At 49.3% G+C, this 25826-nt stretch overlaps 1 protein-coding gene across 2 annotated transcripts in view; it reads right to left on the reverse strand.

Annotated features, from left to right (window-relative positions):
• The window catches only part of REEP1 (receptor accessory protein 1), a 121049-nt gene that overhangs the window by 4299 nt on the left and 90924 nt on the right, over window positions 1–25826 (reverse strand). Inside the window, exons 6-8 of one of the 2 annotated variants that reach the window (XM_038007212.2) lie at window positions 14333–14510; window positions 9107–9142; window positions 1818–1969 (exon numbers count right to left, since the gene is read on the reverse strand). In XM_038007212.2, coding sequence (XP_037863140.1) covers window positions 1818–1969; window positions 9107–9142; window positions 14333–14510 — 366 coding nt within the window. The remainder of the gene's footprint in view (window positions 1–1817; window positions 1970–9106; window positions 9143–14332; window positions 14511–25826) is intronic. The other variant, XM_038007211.2, reaches the window with a different exon arrangement.

Genomic DNA, 25826 nt, shown 5'->3' on the forward strand with positions numbered 1-25826 from the left:
CCTCCTGAGGACCCAGCTCAAAGGTCACTTCTGCAAAGGTTTCCCGGAGCCCCTCTTGCCACTGCCTAGCCACACACAACCAGGCATTGTCACCTCCTGTGTTCTCTCATCATGTTTTGTACATGTCCCACAGCAGAGGACTTTGCACCCAGTGAGAAGGGGGTGTGTGGGGGCCCTGCTCACTCCCCACCAGACTGGGGACTTCCTGAGGGCAGGCCCATGTCACATTCACCACCATTTCCTGGTGAGTGGCTCAGTGCTGGGCAGGCACGTAGAAGGGAGGAAGTGAATGAGCTAGAGAACAAGACTCAGGCCCTCTCATAGAATCCTCACGCTACAGCCTTACCACTACGAGATGCTTACCAGCCACCTCTGGACAGAGACTGAAAACAGAAACAACGGAACCCACCTTTACAGTAATCTGCCTCTTGGCAGGCTGGTGAACAGTAAACAGTAAAGCATTTTGTGCAGCTTTAATAAACAAAAGCAAAACAGCACAAGCTCTTGGGCCCTAGAATTCTTTAGGCTGGGCTCCTCTCCCCATCAGGAGGCTCCCTAGGCCAGATTGCCCAGGCCGGACTCCTCCAGCAGTGTCCAAGCCCAGAACATCCTTTCCCAAACCCTCTAACTTTAAAAGGGATGCATGTGCGCCTCACCTTGGAAAGGAACCTGATTAACTGCACATAGAGGTGGTCATAATTACACTCCTAACGAATAAGAATGCTAGGCTGCTCAGTGTCTGTGGAAGGGAATATTTCAAGGCATCTCCCCATGTAAGTCTCACAAGGGTCTGTACAGAGACTTCCTGTTTGCTTCAGATGGCCTCTCAGGCCGTGATACTCAGCAGATGGGGCATAAGAGAGGAGACCTTAGGAAGCAGAAAGACTGGGGTCCCTGCACCTGCGCTTATAACTGGTGACTCCCTACCCACGTCACAGAGCAAGGCCCAGGAGGCTCCAGGTTCAGCCCTCCTGCTACCAGAACTCCACATCCTACAACTGACAATAGCATATATGTCAAGGGTATTGGTTCTGGTAACTCTAAAGGGCTGTACCCCTTCAGTAACATTTCATGAATAGCTACTTTATACCAGGCACTATGCTGTCTCTTGGAGATACAGCGATGAACAAGCCTTGTTCTTACTTATGAAAACTTTTCAAATAACACATTCTGAGTTTTCTTCCCTCAAAACACTCATTTAGGTTGCTTTTCACTTGTACGTCAGCTTAGAGTAGTAGTAGTTAATACCTGGAAAAAACAAAACAAAACAATAAAGACCTAGATACTTTACCACTCTCCTATTACTTTCTTTTTTTTTTTGAAAAGGAGTCTCGCTGTGTCATCCAGGCTGGAGTGCAGCAGTGCAGTCCCACTGCAACCTCCTCCTCCCGGGTTCAAGCGATTCTCCTGCCTCAGCTTACCAAGTAGATGGGATTATAGGTGGATGCCACTATGCCTGGCTAATTTTTGTATTTTCAGTAGATAAGGGGTTTTGCCATGTTGGCCAGGCTGGTCTTGAACTCCTGACCTCAGGTGATCCACCTGCCTCAGCCTCCCAAAGTGTTGGGATTACAGGCGTGAGCCACTGCACCCAGCTCACACTCCTATTTCTAAATGAAATTAATAGGATTTCCTCTCCTTGGCAAGTAGCTGCATGCTATCCAGTGGCTGGTTCTGCTTGTCTGATGGAAGGTCATTCCACCCCAGGTATTGAGGAGATGTTGGTGCCCCAAGAGACGATGCTCCCAGGACCCCCAATCTCCAGGGCACAGCCTTTGGAAAACACACTCCAACCCACAGCCCCAGACACTGTGTACCTCCAGGGGCAATTCCGTCCTTCGAGGTGCTTTATACTTGTACATGAAATCCAGCAGGTCTTCCTCCTCCTCGTCAGAAAACGCCAGTGGGTTTTGGACCTGGTGGGGCTCCCATGCCTTCACACCACCCTCATTCACATCTCCCTCAACCACTTAATGTCCATTTACAATCTACACAGAGGAGACAAAGTATAGCAAGGAGGCATCAGTGCAGGGAGCAGGGAAGGGCAAGGTTAGGCACACAGCACAGCAAGCCAGGCCTGTGAGGACAGCTGAGGCCCCTGGGTCTGAGGAAGCACTGATGTTTTGGGGGCCTCCTTGCAGGGGGTCTGGGATTGTGAAAATGAAGCTGTATGAATCTCCAGGCACTGTGCACAGAAACAACCACAGACTCAGAATCTACTGAAAAGCTACCAAGGCGGCACTACTTCCCTGGGTGAAGAAAGAAGCGGCCTTAACTGAGACACATCAATCCCTGCAGCTCAGTCCTGTGATCCCACACCAGGTGAATGTTCAGGGAAAGAATCTTCTCTAGAGAAGATGGCAGCAGTGATGTGGGGTGGGGTGGGGAAGCAGTTTCTATGTTATACATACAAGCCATGTTGACAGTGTATATTATACTTGCATATTCAACTCCAAGCATTCTGTAAGAGACAGGATGTAAAATGCCAGGAGGCCTTAAGGGATAACTTTAAACAAAGCTATATAGTTTTTTGTTTCCCCCCCGCCAAAGCCCAGTCCTAGAGAAGCAGAGAAACCTAAGGAAGGAGAATCTGACAGAAGCCTCTGACAAAAAAAAAAAAAAAAAGCAAGATTCCTGTTTTAGTCTGCCTTGAGTACATCTGTAGGAAAAGCTTCAGAATTAATTCATCTCATTGAACCCACAGTATTTTTTAAATGTTAAATGCTAATACATACTCCATGTCATCTGGCTAGGCGGTTCTTAGCTGAGATGTAAAATATCTTCTGCCCCTACCCAGCTTACCTGATATCATACACACACATCTTTCTATGCTTCATCTATTGTTTTTACCTAGAATCACAGAATGCAGAATTAAGATCTCAAGCCATCTGGTCCAATCACCATGAGGCCTCCAAATAGAAACCAGAGCTCTTCCTGGGACACCCTGCTCCTAAGAACATATTCGGCCACCAAATGTGCTCTCTCTCCATCAACAGAGGACTTGCTAGACTATTCCACCACCAGGCGTGGAGTAAAACAGACAACTGAACCCTCATCTTGGGCAGCTTTACCAGCGACCACTGCTGTGCTCCCCAACAGCCAGCAGGAGGCAGCACAGCACCGAAAGCTGAATTTTAGGCTGGGGTGTGATTGGTTCAGGCTGGGCCTTAGTAAGTAAAGTCCTGAGATCATTGATGTTCCTTTGATTTTATTATTATTATTATTATTATTATTATTATTATTATTATTATTATTTATTTCTACTCTGCACTTCCCTCAGCTTATTTACTCTGGGTTTAGTTTGTCCTCTGCTCCCTTCCTCTGTCCTAATCAGCTGCATCCTGTTGAGCACAAAGACCAGTGACTCCAGGGAGCCCTCGCTGAATACTCTGACCCTCCCTGGCCTCCCCACTCTGAGACCCGACAGTGCTTGGAGGCTGTGCCACACAGCTTGTGTTGGGTGCCCTGGTCCTCATGTCAGTCTCATTGCCTTAGCCAACAGAAGGCATCCTGAGGTTGGGGGGCCATGGCTGATCCTCCCTCAGTCCCTCTAAGCACCTGACCCAGGGCTGGGCACACAGTGGCCACTCACCAACTAAACTAAGTAGAATCCTGAAGTCATCTCAGTAGAGCTCAGCTCTCATCCCAAGTCAGAGCTTGATACTCCCATTAACCAAACCAGGAAATTCCTTCTGGACACAGATACCTCCTGCCTGGCAGGAGGGAAAGAAGACCAAAAGCCCTCAGACCAAGGCAAAAACTGTAGAAGCAGCCTGGCCAGCTCCACCCCAGCAGCAAACTCCATGACGTGGAAGTGGGGTAGGTACCTGTTCGAGTCTGTGCCTCTGCATATGCTGTAACCTCCACATCCAGGTCCAGGACTTTCCCTGTACTGATGGCTGTGGGTGTCAGAAGGTGGCCCAAAGTCACCGTGAGATCCTCAGGCATCTAACAACCCAGGCCAGTCATCCAGTCTGGACTCACTGAGGCTGAGCAATGAACTCACACATTACCAAAATCACCATCATCACTATAATCTCAGGCTTTGTGCATGTTCTCCACTGCAAGGATTGCAGGGTAGAAAAGAAATGATCCTCCAGCCCTGTAGGAGTGATGGTTCAAGGACAACCCAGATATCCAAGCAGGATTAGAAACAAGTGCTCAGCTCAGCAGAGGCTGGGAGCAAAAAAGGTCAGTGTGGGTAGTAAGGGAGCCAGAAGTAGCCTCAGGAAGAAGCTACAGAGAGAACCTCCTAAACAGAGAAGACCTCTCCTAGTCACTGTGTCCGCTGAGCATTTCTGCCAAGAGTGTTGTCTATAATATTTGCCTTCCTCTCAGAACCAGTGAGAATAAACATTCTAAATAAGAAAAGCTTCCACGCCTCTGGCTGGCTGTTGCACAGTGGACATGAATCTCTTAACTAATTGTATTTCCCTCTTTGCAGTGGTTTCAAGGAAGCCAGGTCTCGACAGTCTACACCTTGATGGCATGCATTTAAAATGTTGTTCTCCCCACTGATTCCATCTTACTTGCCCTCTCCCTTTTCCCCATGCTTCAATTTTCTTACTTTGATTTGCTACTTTAGATATATTTCCATAAGTAGACCTAACTCCTTTTTCTATCAGGAAGGAATATACATGGAGAAATGAACCCCACAGAACACAGTCCCAAAAGAAAGGCACCAGGAGGAGCATGAGAGTGAGTAGCTGGGTAGAAAATCCCATGCTCTGCCTCCTCCGTGTTCTTGTCCCTGAAGATCTAAAGATTGGTGACCCAATAGGTCCTTACCCCTGGCAACAGGCCTGAAAGAGTATTGCTATCCATATCTTAGGACTCTAATTGGCTCCCAGAGACAACGTGTATGGAAGGAGGGTCTCCCACCCAAGTTCATGGCCATAACAACTTGCAAACCTCAGGTGATGGTGGCCACGGCCTTGAGCCTGCAGAGCTGCCACTATGATGCCCAAAGATGGGTTGCTTCTAGGAAAGGGCAGGGTCTCTGCTGTCTTCCACAGCAGGGGAATGGGTGTGTGGCCTTGGCTGATGTTTCTGTATTAGCAAACGTGTCAGCAGGGTTACAGCAGCCAGGGCTGCAGGCTCCACCTCTTCTCTCTGTGGGGAAGGCAGGGAGGGAGAAACTGGCAGAGCCTCTCAGCCCTTTAAAGGCCTATGTAGCCTGCACTGGGCCTAGGGCCGCCCCACCCCTGCAGTGCAGTAGAACCTCCCCTAGGTTAGCAAAAACATCCCACACAGCACACATTAGTGGGAGCATTAATGGAAGGCAGCAAATGTCTGCAGAAGAGCACGCCTGTCTGGAACACTTACATCCGCGTCCCCAACAGCACCGAGGAGAGAGAAAAGAACATTCTGTTAGAGAAGGGTCTTTGGCACTGAAACTCACACACGTGTGCACCATGCACGCATGCCCATCCACACACACATACACACTCACATGCACACATGTAAACACACACATGCTCACTCACTTCCCATGCTCTAAACCTCAGGCAGCTCCTCCTGCTGTAATCAGGACACTGCCCAGAGGCCACACTCAAAATGCAATTCTCTCTCTCTCTCTCTCAGAGGACAAAAAGGATAACTGCTTTTAAAAATTATGTCCTACATGCTTGATTTTAAAAAGCGGGGAGGGGCACCTCTATGACTAACCACATAGGCAGTAATCCAGAGTTCAGCTCTATATTACATAGAGGTAGGCAGAGAAAAAAGGAGAGACAGAGATAATAATAGACACAGAAAAAGAGAGACAAAGACATGCGGAAAACAATAGGGAATCAGTTGACAAATGGGGCAGGAACACAGCAAAGATGGGAAGAGAATGTTCTGGCATCTGAGATGTGCAGCTTAGAATAGAGGCTGCTGCCCTCTGGGGCCTCCAAGCTCTGTCACTGCCCTAAAAGGCACTTAGCAGCCTCTGAAAGGCCTCCTTTCCCCTACCCCCATCGTAAATTAAGACCTGAATTTACAGCTCCTAGAAAATGTTCCTGTCTGCTGAGGGATCCTGGGGTTCTGCATGGCCCCAGAAGTAACCTGAATCTTCCCAGGCTTTGGCCTGAGTGAGCGCCCCCTGTGACATTTCAAGGGACCAGGAGGAAAGTGTCCCCGACACCTGTGAAATCCTCTTACCGCTTAAGAGTCAGCCTATAGCCCCAGGTGCAAGACAGACCTCCCCCAACACCATCTGCCACCACTGCACAACCCAGTAGACTGTCAGAGCTGGGAGGACACCTAATGGAGCGGGAGACCGAGGCCTGCAGAGTGCAGGGGTTTTCCCAAGGCCTCAGAGGGAATGGTGTAGGCCAATCATCAAAGGGCTCCTTGCATGCAGACCTGAGAGCCAGGACACAGGTATTAAGAGGCCCTTGGAGAGACAAAGGCCAAAGAAAGGAAGGGCTGGGGCAACGGCTTCCAGGTCTTGAGGCCGCCACCAGGCCTCACCTGCTTCCCACTGTCCAGCAACCCCCATCCCAGCAGCTCCCAACTTGCTCGGGGATGAGGAACCAGAACTTGGACACTGAATCCTGGACACACTCTTATGCATGTGCAGCCTTCCAGAACTATTCAGTTCCTACAGTCAACCACAGCTCTATTGAAATGCACTGGAAACGCTCTGTCTGATCATGAAACCACCAGGTGTCATGGCAGGAAAGGGCTTCTGAGAGCAGCACAGAGCAGTGCCAGGGGAAGAATGGAGGAGAGGACAGCCACTCTCCCCGACCAAGTGCCAGTCTCCCAGAATTAGAGGCTTTTGAAATTGCTCACAGAATTTGCGACTCAAAACTACAGTGTGAAAAGACAGAAATCCCTATAGTTGCCTGGAGCCACTGGCACCACAGGGTCATTTCCCATGAACTAGTGTGTCCACCAGGCCAGCGTCTAGTGCCCAGTGCTGGAAACAGCTGAACGCAGCCCCTTCATTTCCAACTTGGACCAGGAGGCCCCACAGGGACACAGGGTTAGAGTCAGAGCTGGGCTAGGACACTTGTCTCCACCTGCAGCCCTGCTCAGACTCGTCTGTCAGCTCAGTTTGGCCTTACGGCCTCCAAAATCACCAGCTTTTTTTTTTTTTTGATGGAGTTTCGCTCTTGTTGCCCAGGCTGGAGTGCAATGGTGCCATATCAGCTCACTGCAACCTCCGCCTCCAGGGTTCAAGCGATTGTCCTGCCTCAACCTCTCGAGTAGCTGGGATTATAGGCGTTTGCCACCTCATCTTGCTAATTTTATATTTTTAGTAGAGACAGGGTTTCTCCATGTTGGGCAGGCTGGTCTCAAACTCCCAAACTCAGGTGATCCACCCGCCTCGGCCTCCCAAAGGGCTGGGATTACAGGCATGAGCCACCGTGCCTGGCCTAATCCACAACTCTTCTATAAAGGACTTAAAAAGCTGAGCACTGAGAGCCTTAAAAATAAAGCAATGCAGGGAAAACAGGACCCGTCACATAACGCAGTTTCCTGTCTTGCTCACTGCCGATGTGGGAGGGGCATGTCATGCCTTCGTGGCACCAGGGCTGGAGCAAAAGCTATATTAGGCACCTTGCGTGCCTGCCTTCCTCCCCTGACAGTAGCCAGCAGGCTGCAGGCCAGGCATGGCCCCTGTTGCCTTCTGAGCCTAAGGCAGCTTCTCCATGGGGAGCTAGGCAGCATGAAAGGGGTGCTGGATAGTCCCTAATGTATCTAGTTAAGGTTAGGCAACTGGAGAAGCAGGTCACAGCAACCACCAGGTGGCCGTGGCTCCAACAAGCCATCACTCACACACTGGGAAGGCAGCAGCAGGAGTCCCTGTCCAGAACTGGGAGACCCCCACTCTCCCGGGGGTCTCCTGGCTGCTCCAGGCTATCACCATCACCACCATCATCACCATCACCACCATCATCACCATCATCATCATCCTTCCCAGGATTATTATGGCCCTTTCACAGCCATTTTCACAACAGCACAGTGATGCCAGGAAGCAGGATCTCATCTCTGTTTTAAGAGGAGGAACTGAAGCTCACAGCGGTTAGGTGATTCATGCAGTTGTACAGCTAGTAAGTGGCAAAGCAGGACCAGGGCTCCCTTGGCTGCCCTAGGACCAGAAACCCCTGGAACTTCAGGACTTCATCATTTCAGAGGACCTTAGTCCTCTGAAGTTCCTGTGTCCTTACCTGGACCACAAAGAAGTATGACCCTGTTGTGGCTTTTTTTTGAGACGGCATCTTGCTGTGTCACCCAGCTTGAGTGCAATGGCACAATCATGGCTCATTGCAACCTTGACGTCCCAGGCTCAAGCAATTCTCCTGCCTCAGCCTCTCGAGTAGTTGAGACTACAGGTGCACACCACCGCGCCTGGCCTTTTTTTTTTTTTTTTTTTTCTAATTGTAGAGATTCATTCTTGCTATGTTGCCCAGGTTGGTCTCGAACTCCTGGGTTCAAGAAATCCTCCCACTTCTGCCTCCCAAGTTCTGGGATTACAGGCATGAGCTACCGCGCCTAGGGACCCTGTGGTGGTTTTAAGATATCTCCACACATTCTTTGATGCTCCTCCCTTCAAGAGGTAGAGATTAATTCTCCTCCCCTTGAATGTGGACTGGGCTTAATGACATGCTTCCGACAAATAGAATAAGGCAGAAGTGATGAGTGTGACTTCAAAACCTAGGACAGGAAAGGTACCCTGGCTTCCTGCCTGCCCTCTCTCTCTTGAATGGCTCACTCTTGGCCAGGCCACCTGCCATGTTGTAAGGACTCTTAAGCAGCCTCGGAGAGGCCCATGAGGTAAGGAGCCTCCAGTCAACAGCCATAAGAGTGCCATCTTGAAAGTGGACCCTCCAGTTTTGTCAAGCCCTCTGATGGCTCAGCCCGGGCTGACATCTTGACTGCAGCCTCTTGAGAGACCCTGAGCCAGAACCACCCAGTTAAGTTGCTCCCAGATTTCTAGCCCACAGAAACTGTAAGCTACTGTGTTTGCTGTTTTATAAAGGGTTAACCTCCTGACCCCTCCCTATGACCATGCAGCCGAAAGGGAGCCCCAAGGTCAGGTGCCCACTCCTGGTTAGAAGCTCTTCCCGAGTGAGAGTCCAGCACGCTGCAGAGAGGCTGGCTGCTTACTCACCTTTCCAGGTCCTGCAGGTGGAGCAGCAGGTACACACTGTGGGAATGGGGTGGGGGCACCATCAGTGACATCCCCCACTGGACAGGAACCAGCCCCGGGCAAACAGGGAGGCCTCGGAGAGGTGTGGGGACCCCAGTGTGTACAATACAGGGATCCCAGGAATGTGGGTCTCTGTAGAGACACCAAAGTGGGGAAAGAGTCATCTCAGATTCAGTTTCCACTCAGGTGCAGAAGATACCCTCACCTGGCACACAAGTCAGTCCTTGCACCCTGCAGCCCTAGGCAAGGCAGGCGACAGTCAAAGTTCCCTCTGGGAAATAACTCCAAGCACCCCTGCCCAGAGCCTCCTCTCTTCGCTTTCCAGTTCAGAATGTCCTCCAGGAAACCTCCTCAGACTTAACTCTGAACCCCAAAGTGCTTCATATCTGGGCATTTGCAAAGGCCTAACTGGCTGCTGCCTTGTACATGCCATTCGTCTTGGTGCACATCTGGGCCTTGGCATAGAGTAGGTGCTCACTAAATACATGCTCACAGAGTGACTCCAAGTCCATGGAAGGGCAGGGTCATTCTTTCAACATTTCTTGTACACTTCCTGGTGTCCAGTGCTAGGCATTCAGCATATGGTATCTGACTACACACCTCCCAGCTCATTCTGCAGGGAGGGCCCTGTCAATCCCTGCCTGCCCTGACCCTTTAAGCAAAGAGGAAAACTCCAGGCAAGAGAGAGGGTCAGGCCAAGTACACTGCCCAGCCCCATTCTGGGTGCTGAAAGCAGCAGGAAAGAACTCTCCTTCCCCTTCTCCAATGCCTAGACCCTGTGTCCTCAGAGCACATGCAGAGGTCTCTGTGTGCCAGGCATGTGGTGGGTATATTGGGTAGGCATTTACAGAGGGAAGCACAGAACCCTTGTCTGCCTGCCAGGAGCTTGCAGCGCTGAGTGACCGTGCAGGGACAGTCTTTGTGCCCCTTCCTCTCTTCCTTGTTTGTGTGCATCTTCCTTCCTTTTCTCAAGATGCAAGAGGTCGCATGGATATCCCTTCTCGGCTCACAGCAAATGGTCCATACTGGTTCATGGGACCCCCCTCACTTTTTTTTTTTTTTTTTTAAATGAGACAGAGTTTCACTCTTGTTGACCAGGCTAGAGTGCAATGGCGTGATTTCAGCTCACCGCAACCTCTGCCTCCCAGGTTCGAGCGATTCTCCTGCCTCAGCCTCCTGAGTAGCTGGGATTACAGGTGCCCACCTCCACGCCTGGCTAATTTTGTATTTTTAGTAGAGATGTGGTTTCTCTATGTTGGTCAGGCTGGTCTCGAGCTCTCAACCTCAGGTGATCCGCCTGCCTTGGCGTCCCAAAGTGCTGGGATTACAGGTGTGAGCCATTGCGCCTGGCAACCCTTTTTATGTGCCTTTACATGACTTTTATTCCCACACCTCACTCACATTCTCCTTCCTCCTCGAGGAGTGTCACTTCTAATATTTTAATGTGCAACTTTTTGTTTGAACATGTTCTTCATATAAACTCTGTATTGTTACTTTGCATGATAGGCGTAGCTTTTTATTTTACATAAATTGTTACATAAAATCTCATTCTGTTCTGCACTTTTCTTCAGCTGGCATCATGCTTTCAAGTTCCATTGTGTGCACATTTAATCTGTTGCTTCCAGAGGCTGCAGGGAATTCCACGAGGCACAGCTCCCACCTCTCTCCAGGTTGTCTTCAACTCCTGCCACCTGTCCAGGGTTTGCAAATTCTCTGGTTTCCTCTCCTCACAACCCTAAGACATAGGCTGAATAGGGATTATTGGGCGTTTGGTTTTACAAAGAAGAAAGCTGAAGGGAATCAGGTCTGTCCTCTGTGCCAAGGTCAAATCCTATGGTAGCGTCTCTCTGGGTTGTTCTGAGAGAAGTTCTGAGGCTGAATTGAAGCTCAGCAGGAACGAGCGTGCCTTGCTGTGCTGCCTTTGCTGTGTCTGCACAGGCCCGGCATCACCCAGCCAGGATGAAGTCTAGTGTCTTCCCCTCTTCTGGGGCCCTTTCTGCTACCTGATGTGGCCTGGCATCCGAGGCCCACACTGGGGGCTGAGTTGGGAAGGCTACACCAGCCCAGTATAAATGGGTTTCCTCTGCCAGACTTCCTCCAAGGCACGTTGACCTTACTTGAGGGTATGATAGCCCCAGAGCCTCTGACCCAGGCAATTCCGCCCCATATCCAGGCCCCAGGCCATCTTTCACCTGTCTTCCTTTTTTTTTTTTTTTTGAGACGGAGTTTCGCTCTTGTTGCCCAGACTGTAGTGCAAGGGTGCAATCTCAGCTCACTGCAACCTCTGCATCCCGGGTTCAAGCAATTCTCCTGCCTCAGCTACTCCATGAATAGCTGGGATTACGGGCATGCGCCACCACGCCTGGCTAATTTTGTATTTTTAGTAGAGACGGGGTTTCTGCATGTTGGTAAGGCTGGTCTTGAACTCCCGACCTCTAGTGATCCACCCGCCTCAGCCTCCCAAAGCGCTGGGATTACAGGCGTGAACCACTGTGCCTGGCTCCTGTCTTCCTTTTTGAGATGGCTTTTATTTTAGGCTCCAGAACAGCTGGAAAGAGTACCACACTGTTCCTGGCCTCCCTGCTGGGTTGCACCTTTCCTTTTTGCCCCCTGTGGTCATAGGTGCTGAGGCCAAGGGGGCCAGCAGTGAGGAGGGCTGGGGCATGATGCAGCACAGCTGGTCCTCTCAGCCCAGGACAGCTGGAACACTCCCCACTGCCTCCCTGGGGAATGGCAGGGGACGTCATCCCCTCTGCTCATGGAGAGTGGCAGAGCCAGTGCCAAAGCAGTCATCTCAAACGTTTTTCTACCTGGTGCTGGGCTGGGAAGATGCTCTAGGCCCAGAAGACACTCCCATCTCCCTGCAGACCCTGCCAGCTTCTTGTATTCCCAGTTCTGTGGCTGCCCTGAATAATTCACCAGGGGAGGTCTAGGCAGGAGGCCTGGATTCTGGGCCTGGGGGCCTCAGCCCAATGCACAACCTCTCTGAGCCTGCTTCCTCCACTGGGCTCACCTCTAAAATGGCAACACAGACTCTTAGAGGCAAAAGGACTCCAGGGCCACCTAGGCCCGCTTCCTAGCCAAATCAGGAATCCCTCCCTTGAACCTGACCATCCAGCTTTGGCTTGTGTACTTCCAATGTCAGGGATCTCACTACCTCCCAAGATGGCCCATTTTGCTCCTGGACACTCAGCATGTCAATGTGCCTTCTCAGGCGAGACAAATTACAAAAAAGAACAGTGATAACAGCTACTATGCACTGGTGCCAGGCATGACCATAAACACTTTTACATGGTTTGTTTCACTTGAAGCCTCACAGTACCCCTACAAAGGGGTGTCATTTCTTGTGTAGATAAGAAATCTGGGGTGCAGAGAGGGTAAACAGCTTGCCTGGGTCATGCAGCAAGCAAGTGGCTACCCCCTTGGAACTTCACCCCACTGGTTCTTGCTCTCTGCCCTCTGGGTTTCACTGAATTGAGGTCCCTTTTCCATCTAAGGGGCAGCTTTCATCTGAGGTTTGGTAGACGATGAGCTGATGCAGTGTGGAGATGAGACCTAACTCTGTTTTGTATCCCTATTTCTGGGACACTGTCCAGCAGATCAGAAGCTGTAGACGCTTGACAAAGCCTGGATGGTTGATGAGTGAGTGACCAAGGGCACTGGTCCCGGAGTCAGGTGGCCACACTCTACTGCAGCCCAGCGTGGGTGACCCTGCACAGTCCCCTTCCCTGGACCTCTGTCTCTTCACCGGTAAAATCATTGGATTTAACTGAAAGATCCCTGAGGTCATTTCCTGCCTGGCCTTTTGGGATTCCATTCCTGCGGCAGGGCGGGGGGGGGGGGGGGTGGTCCCTCAGGGGGACAGGGTTAAAACATCTCCCAACAGAAAAGTCACAGTCTTAAGACCTGCGAAGGACCAAGGGGACACTGCTGAGAGGGAGGAAATGGACAGAGACCCAAGCCGCACTTGGCTCTGAGCATGAGTTGCCATTCCCAGGCAGCCACAGGCCTCATGCCTTCCTGTCGATGGCTAAGACCCCCGAGCATCAGAGGGGGTCTGTCAGGACATGGGGCTTATGGCCAAGGTGTCCCCTGCAGGCTGCACCTTAGAGCACACGGTCAGTCACAGGTGGCCAGGCATCTCCATTTGTAGATTTAAGGGCCAGGCAGCCACCAGACATACGTTGTGGACATAGATTCCCACCCCTCTCACCAGAGGGAGGCAGAAGAGGTGATCCAGAACCGTCCCGCATGCTCCCACCATCAGTCCTCGGCAGCTGCTGTGCTCAGCCCCCGAGAGCCAAGGCCCCTGGTATCCTCCCAAGGAGGAGCCTGGGAAACTGTGTGTCCCTAGCCTGTGCCCCCACCCTCCATGAGCCTGAAACCTATGCTGGTGGATCCGATGCCAGGGGGTTCCCAAACGTGGCTGCATCTCAATGAAATCACACTTCTGGGTCTCACCCCAGACCTAGTGAAGCCTCTGTAGTTGGGCCCAGGACTTTGCATGTTTAATGTGGTCCCCAGGTCAGTCCCAATACCGGCAATCCCACGATGGGCGTGTGACACCAGAGTCAGACATTGGAGGCAGAGGTCTGGTTACTGTAAGGTCCCGGTCACCACAGGAACGAGAACTCAGAGCTAGCATGGCCCTTGGTAGGCAGAGGCTGGGGATGGTGTGAGGTACATGAGAGGTCAGAGATGAGAAGGAGACAGCAGAATGAGAGAGAGGACAGGCAATATTCAGGCAGGGAAGAGGGCCCGTGAGAGCACTAAGCCCGGGTGAGAAGACAACGTTCAGGTGTCAACAGGTACGCCTCCCCAGAGTCTGAGAAGACAACACAGAAGGCTCCTGGGGCCCAGGTCCAGTTGTGCCTGCTGCCTCCAGGCTTTGCCTAGACACTATCCCCCAACTACCCCCAATTCCCCAGACAATCATATGGAGGAAGGGGGACCCTCTGGTGCAGGTGACCTAGCCCTGTCCCTGATCAGAGTCACCAGGCCGGTTTCCTGGCCTGGCCTGAGGGGTGCTCCGCCCCTTGGCTGACCTGGCATGATCTGACGGACACCTCTGTTGGTGGAAGGTCCATGGGGCCAGGGCCAGGCTGCATGCCACACTGCGGACTGGGCCTCTCTTAAGGAAAGCGAGGCCCAAGGAGTGGGAAAGAGGGAAAGTAAAGTAACACCTACCTGAGCTGCTAGCGCTCTCAGAAGCACTCCTGGACATCTTAGGCTGGCCGTGTTTGCCGCCGGCCCGCCCAGGCCCCGGTGGTGGGGGGCCCGAGGGAGCAGGGGCGCCGTCTCCCCTGATAGTAGTGAGGTCCTGCATGCTGAAGCTCCGCAGTCTCTCTGATAAGGCACCCTGTCCCTGGATACAACACAGGAAGGGCACACGTCAGAGGTCCTGCTCCACAGGTCAGACTCGACAAAGGCCAAGAGGGAGCTCTGATGGTCAGCAAGGCGGAAATCAAGACCTGGATCAACTCTGAGGCACAGGTGCCCAGACATAGCTGCTGGAAACACAGAGAGGGTCAAATCCCGGAATTTTCCAGGGCCTCCTCTGGGGCTCAGCAATTGCTCCTTTGGCTCCAGGCTCCCTCCCTACCCTCAGACACTCCCACGATGATAGGATGATGATCCGGATCAGGAGCCTCAGACAGACCCAGGGCCAAGTGCGTGACTACTGCCTGCAGCTCCTACTCCCTCCAGGCCACCTGCTGCTTCTCTTGCTTTGCATAAATAAAAATCCACATGTATCTATGTTTTTCTCAGTACATGAGAATCTGGTCAGGCAATCAAAACCTAATATTCAAAGTGCTTAGTTCTTACTATTTTCAAAAGACACAAAATGCAGACAATATTTTTCTAAATGTTTGACAACAGAAATTTCTTTTATTTGTACAGCATATCACTGTCTGCAAAGCACATTTACTTCTGCTGGTGCATTTCAGCTTCATAAGATACCCAAAAGGTAATGAATCAGGAAGGAAAAAAATGATTTAAAAAACCCCTGCTGACTGTAACCATTTCATGTTCTGAGGGAGACAGAGAATTAGTCTCGGAGGGGAATTGTTCTTTTGTTTAGAAAGCAAGATCAATGCATTTTACTTAGGAAACAGCAGCTCCTCACTGTCTGGATGAGAGAATGTGTCAGAGTGAAAATGATCACAGTGAAGGCTCAGGGATGGTGGCATTGCTTTAAGTGTGCCTCAGGGGCTGCAGAGAGAGGCTACAGAAACCTGAGAGTGGGAGGAGTCTGGGGAAATTTGGAGCAAGAAGTGACAGGCAAGTAACTACCAGGCAAATGAATGAACTCAGACATCTTCAGAAAGAAGAAAGCCTGGAGGGTATGCAGGCTTCCCTCGGGTGCATGGCACGACAGTGCACGGGAGAGGTATTCTATGCCACTTGGATAATGAAGGAAAGAGTGCTCCCAGAGATCTGGGGGACTTGGGGACAATACTGCACAACAGACATAACAGAACCAACAAATCAGCACAAAATCAATTCAAGCCGCTGACAAGAGGGCTGTTGGTAGGAATGATGAAACAAGCAAGGGCCAAAACAGTTGAGTAAGAGGTTTTCAGGGGTGAGAGAAGGGTTTGGAAGATTTTTTCATTTTACTTAATTTAAAAAATAATGAAAATGAACCAACAAAGCACAGCAATTCGCTGAAGTGAAAGATCCAGATGGGATCAAGGAGCAAATGCAAAATGAGTTCATTAAAGGGGAGGGGGAAACAAAAGGGGCTTGCACGCAGGTTTAAAAGAAATGCCAGCAGAGACCAGGCCTGGTGGCTCATGCCTGTAATCCCAGTACTTTGGAAGGCTGAGGCAGGTGGATTGCTTGAGTCCAGGAGTTCGAGACCAGCCTGGGCAACGTAGTGAGACCATGTATCTACAAAAAATTTTAAAAACTAGCTGGGCATGGTGGTATATGTCTGTAGTTCCAGCTACTTGGGACACTGAGGTGGGAGGACTGCCTGAGCCCAAGAGGTAGAGCCTACAGTGAGCCGGGATCATACCACTGCACTCTAGTCTGGGCAACAGAGTGAGGCCCTGTCTCAAAAAAATAAAAAGAAAGAAAGAAGTGCCAGACTAAAACCAAGATGCACTAAAATATGAACCAGATCTGTTCCCAACCTACCAAAGATATAAAAACCATGTTGCCAGGAAACCAACAATAGCACAAAGAAAACTATTTAAATAATCAAATAAATACAATTAGAATTGTAAATCCAGGCCAAGTAGTATTTGGAGGCTATTACATGAAAAAAGACAGATATCACCCTGGTTGCCTCAGACACTGCTCTAGAGTGATAGTGGGCAAGGGTCCAAGGCCTCACGTCCTTGGCAGGAACAGCTGGGTGGTCTTTGCCAACGTAGGCTGGACCAGCCAGACACCCATTATATAACTCCTTGAAATATAATAGCCAATGATCCATGATTATTTTACTCAGAAACATTCTAGGCGGCATCTAGAATTTAGAAGAAATTTGATGACTAAGGAACCAACCTTGACTCTGAAATGAGTGAGAAAATATTCTGCTAATTATAAGTGAGTAACTCAGGTTAGTGTTCAAGCCAACTATTCACTGACTCACTCATTCATCCTCTCATTTCTTCATTTACTTTACTTGTTCAACAATTACCAAGAACTTTTTATGGGCAAGAACATGGTGCTAGGTGTTAACATGAAACACCAAAAGTACAGTTTGATTTCTGAGAAAGTGTAAAACGACAAATATACAGATACAACACAGAAGTGCCCTAACAGAAGCTACAGAAAGTGAAGATTCCTGAGTCAGGCCTGGATTCAAATTCCAGCCCTATCATTCAACAGCTGAGTGATCTTAACCTCTCACCGCCTCAAGACCTTCATTTGCGGAAGAGCATCCAAATGGCCAGCTGCTGGTGCGGATTCAATGAGATTACATCCTTAAGATACCCATCACATAGCCCATTGCATATTTAGTCTTCAATAATGTCAACTATGATGATAATGATGTTGATGCTGCGGCTACTGCCTAAGACACAAAGGTTGCTATTGAAAGCTAGTGAAAGCTGCCTAAGACACAAAGGTTGCTATTGAAAGCTAGTGAAAGCTGCCTAAGACACAAAGGTTGCTATTGAAAGCAGAGGTGGAAAAGGTCACTTCCTGAGCTTCATTTATTTGGGACCCCAAGCCCAAATAAACGGCCAGGGACGAATTCCCTCAATAGTTTGCCAGTTCTCGCTCACTGTCGCTCGGCAACATATGTGAGAGAAAGCAGCAGCAGGCATCGTACACCTTCATTTTAGCAAAGTGCTCCATTCCACTCCCAGAAGCCAGCCAGTCTAGCTCCAATAACACACTGGCAGTGGCAGAGGTTAGGAAAGAGAGGGAGATAATAATAGCTCAGTATCAACCCAGGCCTGTGTCAGAGGAAATTATAGTGGCATAGATACAAGACTCTTGAAAACAAATTAGTCCTTGCCCATCAAAACACTCTGAGATGGTTAAAATCAATATGCCTGACCGGGTGCAGTGGCTCACGTCTGTAATCCCAGCACTTTGGGAGGCCAAGGTGGATGGATCACTTTAGGTCAGGAGTTTAAGACCAGCCTGACCAACATGGTGAAACCCTGTCTCTACTAAAAATACAAAATTAGCCAGGTGTGGTGGTGCACGCCTGTAATCCCAGCTACTCGGGAGGCTGAGGCAGGAGAATCTCTTGAACCCGGGAGGTGGAGGTCGCAGTGAGCCAAGATCGCGCCATTGCACTCCAGCCTGGGCAACAAGAGCAAAATCTTCATGTCAAAAAAAAAAAAAAAAAAAAAAATCAATATACCTCTCTCATTTGTAAACCTTTCAGCCCTTCTCAGTCTCTACACAAAATCTCATTCCTATTCACTTTCCACAAACCCCATTCCATACTGTCAGTTCAGCTGTGCTCTGTAGAATCTTTGTTATTCTACACCATTGTCTTCTGGGAAGAACCACAAGTTGTTCATTGGTATTCTACAAAATTGGGTTCCCTACTTTGGGGAAATAAATTTGGATTCTCTAAATTTGGAAAGCGTTAATACCATATTCCCCATAATTCCATTAGCCACATTATCATACTAAAAGCTCTGAGAGGCCCATCTAGTGGCGCATGCCTGCAGTCCCAGCACTTTGGAGGGTAGGGCGGGAGAATTGCTGGAGCCCAGGAGTTCAAGACCAGCCCGGGCAACATAGGTAGACTCCGTCTCTATTTTTAAAATTTAAAAAGACATCACTAAGTCACCAGAATAATAATGATAGCACCCACCTACTCCTAGACTTCTTGAAAATGATTTTTATCAATTTCAAGACATATTTTTTGTCTCTGAAATTGGGGTCGATCTTACAATTGCTGCTGCCCTGACATCACTGTCAATGCCTACACATAGATATACTTGGTTGTTATTCTCCCTGGCATAACTGGACAACTGAAGCCCCTGAGTGTTTAACAAACCATTTAAGAACTGCTTGACAAAGGAATATGAATCTCAGTTGTCTAACACATATCTCACTGACACTTTCTGGTATGATCAAGAAAGTAGCAGCATCAAAACTGGCATGAATGAAAATCCCAGAAACAAAAGTTCGACATCACCCAACACACTGGAAGGAACAGAGAATGATATGGCATGGTCATAAGTGGATACTGACACACTTGAGTTGAAAAGTGATTCAGGAGACTCCGAAAGTGAAAAAGTGAGGTTAGGGAGATCTTAACCACTTATCGTGCTAATGTGTTCCTTTTTCTTTTCCTTCCTTCCTTCCTTCCTTCCTTCCTTCCTTCCTTCCTTTCTTTTCTTTTTTTCTTTTTTTTTTTTTTTTGATGGAGTTTCGCTCTTGTCAGCCAGGCTGGAGTGCAATGGCACCATTTCGGCTCACTGCAACCTCTGCCTCCCAGGTTCAAACGATTCTCCTGTCTCAGCCTCCCGAGTAGCTGGGATTACAGGCACCCACCACCATGCCCGGCTAATTTTTGTAATTTTAGTAGAGACAGGGTTTCACCATGTTGGCCAGGCTGGTCTCGAACTCCTGACCTCAGGTGATCCACTCACCTCGGCCTCCCAAAGTGCTGGGATTACAGGCATGAGCTACCATGCCCAGCTGTGTTCCTTTTAGTGTATTTATAAAAGTGACAAAAAAAGATGTCTAAAAGTCTTTTTAATAAGATGAAATAAACATTCTGGCTGGGCACAGTGGCTCATGTCTGTAATCACAGCACTTTGGAAGGCTGAGGCGAGTGGATCACCTGAGGTCGGGAGTTTGAGACCAACCTGACCAACACGGAGAAACTCCATCTCTACTAAAAATACAAAATTAGCCAGGCATGGTGGTGCATGCCTGTAATCCCAGCTACTCGGGAGGCTGAGGCAGGAGAATCGCTTGAACCCGGGAAGCGGAGGTTGTGGTGAGCCGAGATCATGCCATTGCACTCCAGCCTGGGCAACAAGAGCAAAACTCCATCTCAAAAATAGTAATAATAAAAAATAAAAAAATAAACAAACATTCTAAGTGAAAAAACATTGTGTCCTAATTTAGTTGGCAATATTCTCTTTCTTAGTGGAACATAAGATAATGATGTGTCTCAGAAACCACAGCATTTTAGATTCAATGAAACACGATTGCACTTCTCAGAGCAGCTTTCTCTACTCATCCCAGTTCCCTGTAATATGCTGTCACTGCAGCTTTTGAGCTGTACTTCTCTCTTGTACGCCACACAATGATATTTAAGTATTGCTGTTGTCTGTTTTATTCACTATTGCAGCCTTGGCACCTGCCACTCTACTTGATACACATTAGGGGTTAAGGAGTTGCATGAATGAACGTATGATCATTTATGGAGCTGCCTACCGCCTGGGTGAAGTGTGACAGTGGAAGATCCCCACCTCAGCCTGATGTGTCAGCCAGGGTCCCAGACCTGAAAGAGCCTCCTGCTGAACAAGCCTTGAGATGTGTCTGTGAGGAGTGTATAAGAAGTGTCAGAGGGCTGTGGGTGCACAGGGCAGAGGGCACACATCGGAGAGGCAAGGCATACCAGAGGAGACTGCACTTGAACTTGGGTGGGTGGAGGACTTGGGTAGGTGAAGATGGAGACCAGGTAGAAAAAGAAGGAATATGTGTTAGTATTTATCACCACTGACAGTGGCCACTTCAATCCACCCCCAAGTGAGGTCTTCGCAGTTTTGTGTGCTAAGGAGATGGGGGTCCACTTATACCTTGTTCATGGCCAGGGATGTTTCTGAATAGCGGAAATGCCTGCAGAAAGACTACGTGGTTTCTTTGTAAACAGCCATGACAGTGGAAGGCAGGGGTAAGAGTAAGACTTACTCTTCCCTGGACACTCTCTTTTGTCCTTTTAGAATTCTGCACCAAGAATTACCATGCATTACCTTTAAAAAATCAGTACAATTTAATTTTCAGTAACACCCACAGCACTCACTCAAGGTCACCCTGAGGACCTCATTTTGTGAATATACAGTGTGCACGATGCAGACCAATGTCATCTAGACCAAAAAAAAAAGACATGGGAGTAATGAAAACAGCAATAACAGCAACACAGAACTAAGAAGGAGTTCACGGTATCTCCAGAAACTGAATGAGTTTTGAGCCCTTAATGAGGTCCTCTTTTCCAGAGGGACACACCAAGTCACAGGGGAAGGCTCCAGCAAAGCACAAAGTTTAGCCCATCTCACTTGACGCAATATCTAATGCCTGCTACTGAGGACAACAATAAAGACAAAGGGTTTTAGTGAGTCAGGAAATTGATAACAAAGCCACCAGCACAACCGCATTTCCCACCGGTAATTCAGAAGGAGTTAGTACTTCCTTCCAAACCCCATGGGGAGCCCGCCTCACTGATGGAGTGAGCCTCCACAGCCATACATGCACCACATCCAAGCCAAGCAGGCTCCCAATGACATGCTGCATGAGGACCAGGCCCTTGTTTGTGACATGAAATGGGATTAACAAACCAAACAGAGAAGGATAACTTCTACTGCAATAGCATCCATCATCAAATTCAATCCATTCTCCAGGCATTAAACAAAGAAAAAAAAAAACCCAAGTAAGTTAATCACATGTTAGATGCTACCAAATTCACACCATAAGAGTCTCTGGAAAGACGATGAAGCGGGGCCCAGCTCCGTGTGCCCCACATGGATTAACACACACGCACACGCAGGTGCTGAGGCAGCGGGGACACCTGCCTCTGATCCAGACCACGTGCTGGTGAGCAGAGCCGGCGGCCTGGCCTCACTGCCCGACTGGATCAGTTTGGAGTTAGTCACACCTCTCAACAGGGTTACCTGCCCTTCTCTCAGGTCCAAAGAGAAGATAAAATGAAAAAGTCGAGCCACCTGATAAAGGGGAAAAGGAGAAAAAAGCCATGGGCACCAAGGCAACAAAACGGGGTTGAAGGGAGCCATGTCCTCACCTCTTTCCTCCCATCACTCCCTCGCTCGCTCACCCGTTCATTCACTCACTCGCAACAGACGCTACTGGAGTGTTCACAAAGCTCTGTGTGAAGCACTGCAGAGGAACAAAGATAAGGATGGTACGGTCCCTGCTCCCATGGAGCTCACAGTCTAGCTGGGGCATCAAGACACAAAAGTGTATACAAGGGCACAAGTGACAAAGATGACCAAACGTGGAAGAGTCCAGGGCAGGGACAGCATCTTCACCGTGGCTGAGCACACGCAGAGGCCTCATCCTGTCATACAAAGGGTGAAACCCGAGAGAGGAGTGAGGTGAGGGCTGCATCCTCTGAAGCAGGTGGGGGAAGGTGCGTGCTGGCGGGGAAGTGCTTTGGGCCAGGGCGTGAGAGTGGATGAAAACCCAAGGTGCATCTGGGAAACGGTGGGTGAATCCACCGGGGGAGAAGAGGTTTTGGTGCTAGTGAGTAAAAGGAGACCAGCCTGGTAGAACTGGGCTTCAGCTGCCTACACTTGGTATTTGACAATAAACTGAGCACTCCACTGAAGGTTTCTGAGAGGTGAGCAGCGTGAAGGAGGCAGGATGTTAGAATGATGAGAACATCCTAGATATGCCATGTGGCACACACCAAGAACTTGCCCCCAGTACCTGTTCTCCCCTTTTCTCTCACTTTGCAGCAGGCATGTGGTTGTCTGGAATACAGACTGTATTTTCTAGTCTCCTCTCTGGGAAGCGCCCTTAAGGAGAGACAGCATGCAAGAACAAGCATTAAATGGTGAAGGAGGTGGGCTTGGTGCTTCTGGTTCGGAGCAGGCTGGATGGGAGGTGAGGAGCGGGAGCCCGGGAGGTGAGACAGGCCTGTGCTGACCAATGACTGTGCTCCCATAAGTCGGGTCTCTATAGCCAGACCAAGCCCGGCCATCTGAGCCAGGCCCTTGCCCGGTGATGGGGAGTCAGGGCCACCAGGAGAGACCCTCTACACACAGCTGCTGCCCCTGGCCTTGCCCGTGGAAGTCTCAGCTGGAAGCTTTGCTTCGTCCATGCTTCCTCCTTCAGAGGCAAAGGCCCTGCTGGAAAGGGACAATGAGAAGGGAGGAAGGACTAAGCATGGGAAGGGGGAACCCACAGGACAAATCTGCCCAGCTGTCGGTGCAAAGTGAGCTCTAATTATACTGGTGTGCAAACATGCCCATGCTATGGCATGTGATCGAACTTTACAGAAACTGTGACTTATGGTGACACGTACTTGTGATCCTCATTCTTTCACCCTGCATTAAGTGTTCCCCAGCCTTGCCGCAAGGCCAACAGAGAGCTGATCAATCATCAGAAGAGCAGTACCTGGGGTGTGAGAGACTCTAAAATCCTCAGTGAGGGACAATCACCTCTCACGTACTCAGCCACCAGGACCTGGTAGTGTAATCCAAGCACAAAATGGCCAGGAAGTGTCAGTTTAGGGTGTGTGTGTTGGGGTGGGGGGTGCTTGGAGTGATGCAAGGGCACTGGAGGAACTAGAGACCCTGGTGCTGATCACGGCTCAACAACGAACAGCTGCATGGCCTTGGGCAAGTCACTCAACCTCCTGCTTGGTTTCCTCCCTGAAGTGAGGGTTCCAGCTGCTCCAGCAGCCCACATTTGACCTTCCTCCTCTCTTGGTGGGTGACAGGTGCTCATGTGTCATAAGCTGCCCCTCAGGGGCCCACACACCTCAGGGTGGAAGAGGAGGAAGAAGCACCCCTATGAAAAGTGAGGCCCATAACAGTGGGGAACCCTGAGTTCAGGGGAGTGTGACTTGCACAGGAAGACAGAGCACATGCGAGGTGGACCAGGATAAGGCAGGAAAGTCAGCCTCCTGTGCAGAAGAGCCTGCCTTGTAAATAACGTCCCAACGCCAGGGCCCGACTTCTTTTTTTAATTCTGTTCAACAGTGAAGAAAGAGAAGATCATAATCAGCCTGAGATCAAATTGAGCAAACAACATATGAGCTCATATGACATATGAGCAAACAACAGGCAACCTTTATTAAACATTTATTGTGAGCTCTGCATCCTGTGAAGTCTTTACACTGCCTCATAACTCCTGTGGCAGGTACTATGATCATCCCTGTTTGCAGGTGAAGAAGCGAGGTTCACAGAGGTGCAGCAGTAAGTAGGGAGCTGAGACTTTTAAACCTGGCCTGCTTATCTCCAAAGCCCAACTTTGGATATCATCAATGCTAAGTATTGCTCTGTTGGTCACGGCAGCTAAAAATATGTACAACAGTCTTTCATTCCTTTAACATTTAACGAGCACCTATGGAGATGCAGGTAAGACACAAATATAAATGACGACAGTGGTGCAGAGGACCCAGGAGTGAGAGGCCAGTTCTACCTGGGATCAGAGGAGGCTTCATGGAGGAGATGGCATTAACCTGGAAGGGTGGGGAGGATTTCAAAGAGGTAGAAACAGAGGCAGATGAAGCACCAACATGAGCAGAAGCAAGAAAGAGAAAATTCTGGAAGTAGCACTCAGAGTTGCTATTTCCAGAACAGTACAGAAGGCAGTGCTGTGAATGCAGTATCACAAGAGCCAGAGAAGTAAGGGGAGACAAGACTGGAAGGCTAGGATCAGGGTCAGACTGCACAGGCCTTAAACAGTAGGGAGAGGAGCAGTCGACCATTTGGGTAGCTACTGCAACAGTCCAAGCTAGAAGGAAGGGTGTGGAGGAAGGCCCAAAAGCAGAGAAGGGATGTCCAATGGTTAGGACTTGAAGAGTAAGTAGGGGGAAGGTGGGGCACCAAAGGTGACAGAGATTTGGAGCTTGGGTGCCTGACAGGATGGTGATTTCATTATCATCAGAATGGTGGGACACGTGGAAGGGCAGATTTGGAGTTATGGAACTGTCGACTAAAGTACGAAAGACAAGGGAGATGTTCAGCAGAGAACCAGGAACACTTAGATTGAGCCCTGGGCAGAGAAGCCCATCTGGGAACCAGGTGCATCAGGTGACAGTTGAAGGTGAGGGACAGGATGAGATGGTGCTGAGAGAGAGAGGAGAGAAAGGTGGGGCCCAGAAAAATTCATCTAACACTGAGGAGTGAAGAAAGGAGGGAGGAGGCAAACACGAGAGGGGAATCAGAGAGAAGAACGAGGAAGTGCCATGTCACCACAGCCAAGAGACAGCCCTTCCTGCTCAGGCATGATCCTCAGTTTCCTCAGACCTCTAGGTTCCACCGGGCCCTGTGAGGTCAGGCAGGCAGGCTTCCCTCTTTCCTCTTGGACCCTTGAGGCATCAGGCTGCACAGTCTCCACAGGTAGCCACAAAACAGAGCAGGTTAAGTAATGTCGGACCACCAACTCCATGTGAATTCCTGGCCCTTCCTCCTCAGCTGAGTGTGATGTGGGTGTTTCATTCATTTGAATCCACTTCACTATTCATGGAGCAGTGTGAGGTGAGGTGACATTCCAGGTAGAAACACTAGGAGAACAGGAATCCAGCACACTGATAAAAAGTCTTGCTTGGTTCTGCTTTGACACTTTTTGAAAGTGAAACTTGGGTATGAGTTGACTAATATTTGGGAGACTGGATGGGTAGGGAATACTTCCAAACTTTTTCAGCAGTTTGTCCGTAACAGTTTAGATAATCTTGGTGTTTAAAAATGGTTGCCGTGGTGAATTCTAAATATTAACTTCATGTCACATAGTACTTGGCTAAAAAACGAAGAAAGAAGGCTAACTCGATGTGAGCTAGCACAGTGGCCAGGAAATGCTTCTCTGAGGGATGAAGAGACAAACACGGGCTTTCTGGAATCCTTACCCTCTTTGATTCAACAGATGGTAGAGACTAAAGCCAGAGAGGTGAAACATATGGATCTGGGTAGAGGACAGCAGTCATCTCTTCTCCGTCCTTGGAAATATCTCCTAAGTATGAGCTGAGACAGGGAAGTTTTATAAAAAGAAAATCAATGCCTGCCCTCTGACTAATTGTAAACAGGTAGTTTTTTTGCTAGAAAGCAAACAAAGGCAAGGCAACTGACTCCAGTCAGGTGAGAAACCCCAAATCACTGGGCTTATGAACTTCCTCAAATGAGCTTTTGATTCCAAAAATAAAGTTTCATGGTGATTTAAAGGCAGTATTTTATTCAAGCTAGACATTTAGACAGAGCACTGATGGATAAAAGATAAGGATATGTGGGAGAGGGCTTTTTTTTTTTCTTTTCTATTGTGCTGAACTGTTTTGTGGAGCTTCTTTTTC

The sequence above is a fragment of the Chlorocebus sabaeus genome, chromosome 14, assembly GCF_047675955.1.
Source record: "Chlorocebus sabaeus isolate Y175 chromosome 14, mChlSab1.0.hap1, whole genome shotgun sequence".
Lineage (NCBI taxonomy): Eukaryota > Metazoa > Chordata > Mammalia > Primates > Cercopithecidae > Chlorocebus > Chlorocebus sabaeus.